Source organism: Acanthisitta chloris, unplaced genomic scaffold (assembly GCF_000695815.1).
Source record: "Acanthisitta chloris isolate BGI_N310 unplaced genomic scaffold, ASM69581v1 scaffold3816, whole genome shotgun sequence".
In the NCBI taxonomy this organism is placed as follows: domain Eukaryota; kingdom Metazoa; phylum Chordata; class Aves; order Passeriformes; family Acanthisittidae; genus Acanthisitta; species Acanthisitta chloris.
In genome coordinates, this window is record NW_008676328.1 from 117763 (window position 1) to 129063 (window position 11301).

The 11301-nt window shown below is 41.9% G+C and overlaps 1 protein-coding gene across 1 annotated transcript in view; it reads right to left on the bottom strand.

Moving 5' to 3' along the window:
- The window catches only part of FREM2 (FRAS1 related extracellular matrix protein 2), a gene marked incomplete at its 5' end in the record, with an annotated part of 124622 nt that extends 113328 nt beyond the window's left edge, over positions 1-11294 (bottom strand). The window contains 2 exons of the mRNA XM_009076079.1: positions 3932-4021; positions 7046-11294. Coding sequence (XP_009074327.1) covers positions 3932-4021; positions 7046-11294 — 4339 coding nt within the window. The remainder of the gene's footprint in view (positions 1-3931; positions 4022-7045) is intronic.
- Between the last annotated feature and the right edge of the window lie 7 nt (positions 11295-11301).

Here is an 11301-nt window from a genome sequence, read left to right on the forward strand (position 1 = left end):
CTGCCTTCTGGTAGTATTCATCACTGAATTAAAAATTTAATAATGTAAACATCTGGATTCACCACTGTCATATGCTTGCACTTGCTATGAAGAGTTTCTTTCTCCGCCTTGTAAATGGAATGTAGAAGCCACTTCTGAGAAAAGTGATTCAACAGAGACCATTTTGCATTTTGTGGAAGACAAAATTCCATACTTTCTTCAAGGTTTTGCTAAAATGGACTCATAATACTTTTTCAGTAATAACAGGTATCCATATGATCATTTTAAGATCAAAACAAAATGGAAAGTAATTGTTAATATGAACTACAATAGTTTCTTTCAAAATGTCACACAGCTAACTCAGTAACATCCGATATACTGCACTGTCTTGTAAGTATGACAGAAGTTCATGGGCTCGCACACTTTACAGCAGATCATCTTGAGGCTAAATTCCTGTACGTGAAGAATAAAACCACTTTTTAACCTTTAAAAACCCTTTAGTGCTGATAAATAACAGAATTGTGTTCAATTAATTTTACTTTTTAATTACTCTTAGGAAAAATTCCAGTTAAAGCCAGAAAAACACCACAGTCGTAGGTATGTAGGTAATTGATGGTGAAAATAAGACTCTTTCAGAGCTTTAAACCTCAACCAGTTCTTTCTAGTGAAACCTCTAATTTTGCTTTGCATATAGCAGGCCTATGCTCTCGTTTGTGAATTACAGTCCTAAGGGCTTTCTTTCCTCTTAAAGGGCCCTGCTTTCTCTTCATATTGACCCCATTTCTGTTCTCTTTATTTACAATCAGAAAGTTTGTCATAATCCCCAACCTATTCTTCATTCATCTATAGTGCAGTTTTCTCCCCTGGTCAATAAGCAAACAACCTTGTTCCAGTACCTTATTTCATGCTTTCAGATCCTAGGTCACGATTTGGTATGCAGCATGGCACTCACTCCCACTGTGAGAAACTTAGTAGGCAAGAAGCCAAGATCTGGCAGAGTGCTGACTTGGCTCTTTTCCCCTCACTTACCCACCTAGTCTGCTGTTGCCCTGACTTGCTTACTGTAAATACTACCTCATGTAAGAAAATTAAAAAAAATCCAGATCCACATTAAAGTTCATCCCAGAGCAGTTTGATGACTCCTTCTACTTGGTCTCCAGTCAATTGCCTGAGATAACAGACTCAGGTCCCAGTCAGACCATCATCATTTAGGAGCCTAACAAAAGAACTTCTGCATTTGTTCCCGAAAGTATCAACCATCAAAAGATGGAGCTAGAGAAACTCATGGCCTTCTCCTATTTGCAGTTCACAGACCACAAACAAATATTCCAAGACACGAAGAAAAGTATTTTACAGGCAACACTACAGGTCTGGGGCAAAATCAACTTTCTAGTACATGTTATTTGAAGAGAGCAAGAACTGGTGTTGTAGGGTCCTCCCACTGAGGCATGAAAGCACTGAAAGATATAAAATACTCAGGGTTGCAAGATGTGCCTTATTTCAGGAGTTTTTACTTATTTGAAATAACATTAGCTGAATTATATAGCACATATTTATTCACTGAATCATGTTTTGAAACGCCTCTTGATCTGAACTGGATCACTTAGGGACTATGACATGATTCAGCTAAAGTGAAGTCCCACTTACTTCATTTATAGCATTAGGCACTGCATGGTAGCACAAACCTGTTACTACTGCAAAATTCCTGATACAGGAGACAGAAGTCTTAAGTGTGCCTTTCTACAGTGGATGTTGATCACCTGTGCAGCATCTTTCACTCAGCTCTTGTGTGTAGTCTCTTAGTATGATCTGGCTTAAAATCAAAAGAACTAAACAATAGTCTTGGTACCACTGAAAGTCTGCCAAAATATACCTGAGCTGCAAAACATTGGCTTTGATGTCTCCGAGGAGGGTGGGAATATAGTTAGAATAAATTGTCAGAATTTTTACCTGTTACAGATTCTAAAATCATTGCTAATAAATCTGAGTTATTTCAGATAGACAATTATTAATTCTTTGGTCACAACTTCATCAGTTTTAAATTCAATTTTACTATCTTCAGTCAAGAAGAAAATCAGAAATATTCTGAAACGCAGCACAGCTCATTTTTCACTGTGTCAACAAACAGCTTCAGGAAAGCAAAGACCATCTTAGCATCTAGATAAGTAGTCTGCAAGACAATAACGTCACAAGTTCCAAAGACTTTAAAAAAATCAGCAAGCAGCTTGTTATCAGAATAAATAATTGTAATATGAAAAATAGCATGCTGTTACAATTGACAGGCTGTTACAACCCTGCCAAGAAGATGATGTGGCAGGTAAGCTATACAATGAATGAAAAAATCTTGGTATAGAGTCCAAATACATTAAGTACAATGTGCTTTAACTATGTACTTGCCACTATGTAGTGTTAAATAGCATGGAGGCAAGTCTCACAAATGTTGGGTTCTCAAGGGACAACTCAGTTTTAAGAGCTGATGTTAAACAGCTCACTAAGAGTAAACTTTCTTCAGCTTTAATTACTGCCATCACATGAAACCTTTAAACATATCAAGACGGACTATTTGCTCACCTACCAGAAGAACAACTTGAAAATCATGAACAATGTCACCATGTGGTGACATCTGTCATAAGAAAGTCATGGCAGTACTATGAAAATATAGCATCCCATGTTCCATTGTCTTCACTTAGCTTTAAGTTTCTCTAACCTCTGTCTCAGTTAAAAGAAAACATTTACGGAAAATAGGTCAAGTGTTACAAACTTCTATCTCACTACTTAGTCTCTGACGTTACACAGATTTGCAAATGCATTTTCAAAAGTCTCTAAAGGTGCTGTCTCTTCTGTGCTTGTCCAGCACAATGAACAGGAGAACATGCTTTAATATCCCACTCCTAGCAATAGTAGATGGTGACAAAACTGTTCAATCTGTGACAGACAGACCAAATCCCTGTTAACTAATCTTAATACCCTTAATTGGCTGTGCTTCTTGTGAAGCAGTAACACAAGCTGTGTAGACATGATCTGACAATAAGCTAACTTGAAGCATTTTTTCTAAGAAGCATATTATTAAATCAACTAATAAAATTCATTGCCAATTACTCATAGAGCTATGTACCACATATTAAAAAAAGGTATCAAAGTAACATAATCTAGCCACCTGTTACCACACAGAGGAATATCTACTTTAGGAATATCCATGTTAAGTACAGACTTTGAATGGAAAAGAAAATGGCTGCTAATGCATTTTGCTTATCCCTTAAACTGTTCTTTCCTTGTGCTTTAAAAACAAACCACCCAAAAAAAGGGCTACATATTTTTCCTCAAATAAGTACATGCCAAAATTCTCAATTTATTTTTATCATTTCCTTTTGCATCCACGACATTCCTACAAAATAATATTAGTCAGGAGAATTCACATCAGTCCCCTGACAAAGATCTTTGACAAGTCATTGAGTATTCTGTTATGTTAGAATCATAGAATCAGCCAGGTTGGAAGTAGGTAGAAGCAAAATGTGAACTCTACACAATATGTACATCAGAGATAATATTTTCATATGAATAGTTTTATAGCTGGAACCTTTACAAACATAGGCAATAATAACAGCAAATCAAAATTTAGAAAGTTTCTCAAGGTAACGACTTTATGTGTAAAGGGCCTGGACAAGGAACACAAAGGTAAAACTACAGAAAGTCCAGGTATCTGCGTAGACTCACAGAATTTCACTTTCTTGCTTAGAGTAGGCTGAGGTCTTTAGACATCATTCCCATTTCATCAACACCTCTCTTTGTAATCATCAGAAATAGTTTACAATATAGGAAAGCCATAACAAAAATCATATTCCAGGGCGCAACATAGACTTCCCTCAATTAAATTCAATGTTCTGTAGCTCCCAAAGTATACTTAAACTCTTTGTCTTCAAAGAACAAACCCACAGATCTTAGGAGTACTCACCACCATCTTCAACCATGAAATGAAAAATGTCACTGGTGGCATTGTCACCCCCTCGTAAAACATAGCAGATCTTCATATCATCAATATCAGCTGGAAGGAGTCAAGAAAAACAGATTTTATTTTAAATGCTGCAGGTAGGAAAATGTTTTATAGAAAAACTTGACATGCATTAAATAGTTTAGCTTCAACAATAGAGAAGTCAAGGCTCTCCAGCAGAACTGAGGAATTTCAGTATTAACAGCACTGAGGTTTTACAGATACTACCCAAACTCCCTCCCTTTGCTCCCCCCTCCCCAGTGCCCTCTTACTTTTAAGCTGTGTTTACAAAAAGAACTGAAAGTAAATTTTAAAACATAGGCTCAACAGTCAGAACTACTTCATATTTTTAGTGGTCCATTTTCTTCAACAGAGGTAATTTCCACTCAGATATTGATTCTGTCATTCTTCAACCTCAAAAGTACTGTAGAAGACATTTACAGTGATCAATTACTTTTAAGAACCCAAACAGATGCAATTAAAGTAGACATACAAGACTTCAGTACTCAAGAAAAAAATTTGATGTACAACTTTCAAATAGTATGCAAAAGGTAAACAAATATTTATTTATATTGTGGTTTTTTGTTTCCTTGAATAGTGATGAGAAACATGTAACACATAGAAACTAATTTTTGCCACTTTCTTTGAAAGACTGCTGTTGGTAAAAATCCATGCCTGATACCTTTCACAAGAAAAAGTGTTATAAATCAATAGCATTAAAGTGGAGCTCAAGTACCACTCAAGTTCTCCTCCGATGTTAGGGTGGATGCACGAGTAAAAAGAGGCAAGAAGCACCTTTGCTAGAGCCTCACAAAATCTTCAGTTCCAAAAGTAACCAGATATCTTCTAGGGCAAACGAGTTAAGAGCATTATCAGCAAATACATGTAACCAAAGAAACTCTTCCACAAATGTTTGAAAATTAAAGACCAACAATTAATGGGGCTGTAAAGAGGATGCAAACAAATACCTCAATTCACTACTCTGAATTTGACAGTGCTTTGCACATAAATGGTAGTAGGCCACAAGGTGAGGGACAACAGTGAACGATACAGAGAGTTGTGTCATATTACTTCCTAAAACTGTAGCCTTCTGGGTGCAGCCAAGAATTTTTGTCTCCCTGTCACTCAAAACCTCTCCCATGCCCAAAGCAGCTACAGATAAGAGGGCATATGAGGAAAAAGGAAAGGAAAAGCTAGTACTCTGTCACCCATGACTTTTAGTCCTAGATTATTCTATGATTTCCAGAAAGTTCTCTCTCCCTGCTCTCAGCAGATGTATTATCCCCTGTGTAAGCTTGATGATTTCTGCCTGTCATGCAGCCTTCCCAGACACCTCTTACTCCTCAAGTGCTTGTGCCTGCATTCAGAAGACATTTTACATGTTTGCTTCATAAAATGCAAACCATTATAAAAAGCATTCAGGAAGTTAAGAAGAGAGATGCCAGATTCTCAGAAGGCATTTACTTATAGAAGCCAAAAGACAAAATTATTGAAGAAATGTGCATTTCTTACAAACCCAACACAAATTAGAGTGCTTGTGCCAGTACTGTCAGGGAATCTGTGAAGTTACATCACTTTCTGGGGATCCTCACTAGCTTTCAAACCAATTTTTCCTAAGGGTTGCATGTTTCTTACTCAGCCTGGGCAACCCCAGGATATTAAGAAAGCCTGCATGAAGACCAGTGAGCATGCCACATGGTCAGATTGCCAAAGTCACGTAACAACTTCATTTTGGTCATCAAACAAATGCATGACTAGCTACATGGCACAAGAGAGAAAGGAATATGGACCTCTCCTCAGTGCTACCCCTCCTTAAAAAATAAATGGATACAATTGTGCTATGCACCAGTCTGCTTTCAAGGAACACCTGTTCAATAATTCTATATTCTCCACTGTAAGAGAAAACCCACCAAAAAAAAGGTGATTCTGTTTATTTGCTCACTCCCTTTCTCTTCTGTTTCTGTTATTCTGACAATACTCTCAACACTACCTGCAGTTCACTGCAGAGCTTTACATTTAAGGAGCTGTGGTAGTCTCCAAGGCTTAGTCATCCTCTTTTTTGCACAAAGACTGCAAAACTTAGGGCACTGCAACCATTTGAGAGATTTGGTATATGTGACAAGAGCATCTCTACGGCCACAACTGTAACATGGCTGTGTACCAGCATGGGCTCTGTGAAATTAAATACAGCCAACTGCAAGTGTTCATATCCAGTCTTACCATTTACCTAGCCCAGCCTGGTTGGGCCCCTTTAACTTTGAATCTCAATGCTGTTATGCTGTCTGCTCATTCCACAGCTGCAGAAGGCTGCAAAAAACCTAATTTCATTGTTAATTAACCAGCCATTAACTCACTGCAAAGTAACATGGAAAATTCTCTGAAGAATAGCTAATGCTCCCTTTTCCATTAAAATTACTTCATAGCCTTTTGTTGAGGCTCTATTTCAGAACATATAGAACATGTGGGGTTTGCCCTATTTATACTACATAATATTTTAGCTCCATGTAAAGAGTAAGTACCACTGAAATAATTTTAAAACATCTACATTACCTCTTAATTTACCACAAACACTTCGTGGTTAAAATTTGTGTGATTAAGGCAACAAATGCATTCATCATATATTATTTCCCCATTGGTTGGGAAATTATTTTGCTTTTACAGTTCAGTGTGCTCACACTGTACAGCAACTGATACCCTAGCCATGGTATGACCATTAGTTAATAATAGCTTGGCCACTCCCACAGCATTTTCTAAATAAAACTGGTTAAAGAAAGCATTCAGCCTGTAAAGATGTGCAACCCAGTTCTGCTATCCAAACTTCTATCCCCGATAGAAAGTCCAAATCAGTTATTTGGACTAAGCTCTCTGAAGCAAAGAACCTCCTTTATTCAGTGTTTATCCAGCAGACCTCACTTCCTTTTTTAAAGCTGTCATAGATGTAATACACAGATGTAAAAAATAATTAAGCCATTATAAATAAGCTCACTGTTGGAAAGTTTTTCCCATCAATTATTATAGAGCTTAGCATGAAAAAGAACATTTACAGTGATCTAAAGAAAGCATTAAGTATTGTAATACCTTGGGTGAACTGGGTGATGCTATGGTTGCCTTTCCCGAGGTGGATAAGGAAGCCATGGCGTGGACCCTCTGTGATTCTGAGCTTAAGAGTAACATGTAAACTGTCCCTGTCTTCCACTTTGAGCACCTTGTTAGTAATCAAAAACCCCATGTGACCTGTGGCCAGAATACGGAGAGTCTGAGCACCCTTATTTATTACAACTTGAGGTACACTGTTGTCCACAGCCATTATTCGAATCTTCATAGTCTGAGGTTTCCTTGTTGCAAACACAGTGTTGGGGAAGACGTAGAAATCAGTATGAGTGCCATCTGTGACAGTGAAAGAGAAACTATCCTCAACTGATTCTGTGCCATCATGTTTGTAGCTGATTAGATTTTCATTTAGATCTTGTTTAGTAAAGGTGGTGACTGGTTTGGAGTTATTGAACATGATCTGACCATGAACTGGTATTTGAGTTATGATGAATTTTAGCAATGCATCAGGTGTATCTCTGTCTTCTGCTGTCAGTTCAAATGGGGTTATCAGTTTGTATTCGTTTTCACTCACCACCAGGTTATGGATTGTGACAACAGGTTTCTTATTGTCCACATCAGTGATAGAAATTCTGAAAGTACGAAACACAGGGTTATAGCCATCAGTCACCTCAAACTCAAAGCTGTCCATTTTCACCTCATCTTCTGAAGTGTGAATATAATAGATCTTATTGCCTGCCAATAGGAGTTGAGTAAAAGTGGAGATGGGTACCCCAGGCTGATCCGTGCATTCAAGATGACCACGAACAGGTGGTCTGGTAATAGTGAAAACTAAGTTCTCATCTGGACTATTCAGGTCACTGGTACTAAGCAAATCAGTAGTAAGGGTTACCTTCCCTCCTTCCTTCAAAGAAACTCCTTTGCTGATGACATCTGGGAAGACAATATCAATGCTACCTATTGTCACATAAAAGTAGCGGTCAATGAGAGGATTTATTCCATCTGTCACATCAAACTTGATAAGATCACGAACTCCTTCTTGGCCAAAATGCACATATCGAATCGAGTTTCTATCCACTTCATCTTGGGTGAAGTTCATTCCCAGGGTGATATTCTCAAATCTACCTGAAGGCTTTATTCTCTGCAATAGGCCTTGTCCTGGCCCGTATCTTATAATGTATGTCAAGGTTTTGTCTTCGGAATCGAGATCAGTAGCCTTCAATATTCTGTTATGAATAGTTCTAGTTTCCCCTATTTCTATCTCCAAACCATCATTGATGGCCATTCTGGGTGTTTCATCATCGACAGGAATTACCATGATGAGTACCATTTTCCTAACAGTATGTTTACCATCCGTGAGTTTCACCTCAAAACTGTCCTCCTTTGTTTCAGAGTCATCATGTTCGTAGAGTATGTTGGAGCTCTCTGTTATCTGATCGAAGGTGAAGCTTTCCACGAGGACAGTACCATTGACCAGCTGGTTCACAATGTGGCCATGCCTGGGAAGCCTAGTGATTGTGAACATTAACTCATCAGCAGGTACGTCTGCATCAACTGCGTTGAGGATAGGAGTGTCAATAACCAGGCTCATGCCTTCCATCACAACAAATTCTCGCACAAAGACTTCAGGCTCTTCATCATTGATTGGCATAATAACAATGGGGAAAAAGTGCCTCTGGGAAAAGTTAATGCCATCAGAACAGCGGAAAGCAAATCTGTCTTCAACAGGCTCTACACCCTTATGTATACTTTGGACATAAAAAATATGCCTTTGGCGGAGGTCTTTCAAGGTAAAAGCACTTATAGCTACACCTGCCCTGGATTTTTCAGATCCTGGTGCTGGAGAAATGTTCTCCACATACCCAGATGCGGGCTGAGCAACAATTGTGCAGAGTATATCATCACTAGGAGTATCCATATCTTCAGCCCTGAGGTGAGCAGGAGTAATGACCCGCTTGTCACCTTCCGTCACCATGAACTGCTCTCCCAGAAAAACCTCTGGGGCTTGACTGTCAACAGGAAGAATGGTCACCAAGACTGAAACTCCTTGGACAATATTGCCCCTGACGCTCCACTTCTCAGACAGGTCAGACAAGGTAAGGTTGAAAGTATCTTCTTTGGGCAGAAGGCCTATTTCGCCACCAGTGTGAGCATATACCACAGCACCATCCAGCAGATCTCTCTGGGAAAATCTCTCTGCAGGCACTCCTTGAACCAGGATGCTCCCATGCTGAGGAGGATCCTCTACAATGAAGGTCAACATTAAGTCATCTGTATCCTCATCTGTACCCTGAATGACATTAGCAGTGATTTCAGCAGCACCATTCTCCAGCACATCTAGATAGGAACCAAGTGTGCCTGGGGGCAATCGTAGTGTAGGAACCTCATCATCAACTGGGTGCACATTCATTTTCAGTGTGATGGGCACAAAATGAACCCCATCACTCACATCAAGCCTGCAGTTATCACTGCTGGTCTCAGCTCCACTGTGCACATACACCACCCTCCCTTGTCTGATATCCTCCAGGCCGAAGACACCTCCTGGAACCAGACTGTACCCAGAAAGCTGCAACTGGCCATACCGAGGAGCCTGGGTCAGGATAAATCTCAGATGGGCAAGTTCAGTGTCTGTGTCACTGGCATCCAGCTCAGCTGGACTAAGGACATGGCTGCCTCCCTCAGGCAAAGTGAAGCCAGTATTAGTGATTTCAGGAGGCTGGTTGTCCACAGGCTGCAGATAGATGGTGAAAGTCCCCTTGGCTGCATTGCCAGCCGCATCTTGTACTTGGTACTGGAACTGAATCAAATGAGGAGCCACCCCCAGTTCTTCCTGTGGAGGGCGGTACGAGATCTTGTGATGATTAATCTGGGCTTGGGTGAAGTGGGACACTTCCACAGAGTGATCCTCGGTCAGCACGAGGGATCCAAGGCGGGCTCCATACACATCAGGAGGGTGGTTGGTGTCAGTGTCAGTTGGGGGCTGGATTATCGTGTAGCGGAGTTCACGGTCCCCTGAATCCTGATCAGTGTAACACAAATGTTTCCTCCGCAGGGGGGTCACCTGCTGTTCTGCAACTATTAAGTGCAGGCTGCTGCTACTATGTAGCTCTGGGGCTAATCTGTCTATGGGATGTACCCGGATCACAAAAGTCTGTGGTCCCGACCGGTTGGGTGGGTCATTGTCATCCTGGACTCTAAAGACAAACTGGTCCAATACAACCCCAGGGCCAGGGCTGTGAGGCCCGAAGTGGTGGTAATAGAGACGCCCTTCCACAATGTCCTGTTGCAGCCACTCTCTCACTGGCTTTTCATAGATGAGAGAGCTCCCCACTAAACCTGGCACCCTCCTCCAAGAGAAGTGCTCATCTTCTTCCTCCTCTTCCCAGCCAGGAGGTGGCTGTGCTTGACGGAGGAGGAGTTGCCCAGCAGTGGGGCCAGACTCCACTATGAAGAGCAGGATGGCATCCTGCGAGTCAATGTCAGTGGCACTAAGAGCACGGGTGGTGATGGGCACTGTTTCACCCTCAGCCATGGCGAGCCCTGTGTTAGCATTAAGTAGGGGTGGCTGGTCATCAGTGGGCACCAGGGTAATGGGGAAAAGGAACTCAACACGGTGGCGAGAGCCACCATCTTCCAGCCGCAGCACCAGGTTGTCACTGAGTGGAGACTCGCTGCCGTCATGCTGGTAAATGACCCAGCCTGCTGCCAGCTCGGCCACCGTGAAGTTCAGGAGCGTGAGGTGGCCATGTCTCAGCCCTGCCACCACACTCACCCGCACCTGCTCAAGGTCATCCTCGTCACTGATCACCAGGTTGGGGCTGGGACCTGGGCCCGAGAGAGGCCGCGACTGCCCCTCATACAGCACAAGGCCAGTGTTGCGAGTCACCACAGGCGCCAGGGTGTTCATGGGCTTCACCACGATCACGAAGGCGAAGGGCTCCGAGGCAGCACCCTCGGGGTCCAACACCTCCAGCTCGAGCTCAAAGAGCCTCTCGCGATCCGAGTCCTCCACGGGCGGCTGGTAGGCGATGCGCAGCTCCCTCACATCCCTCTGGCTGAAGGAGGTGACGGGCAAGCTCCGGTCATCTGTGCTGACCATGTGGCCCTGGCCAGGGCCGAAGGGAGAGGTGATGTTGAAGAGCAGCAGATCGGGCGGCGACTCGGCATCCTCAGCCGAGAGCATGTCAGGCGTCAGGGCGGTGAGGACAAACTGGTCCACCTCCATCATCAGCATGGCCAAGAAGCTGGGTTTGGGGGCCACGTTCTCAGCGCCGGCCCGGATC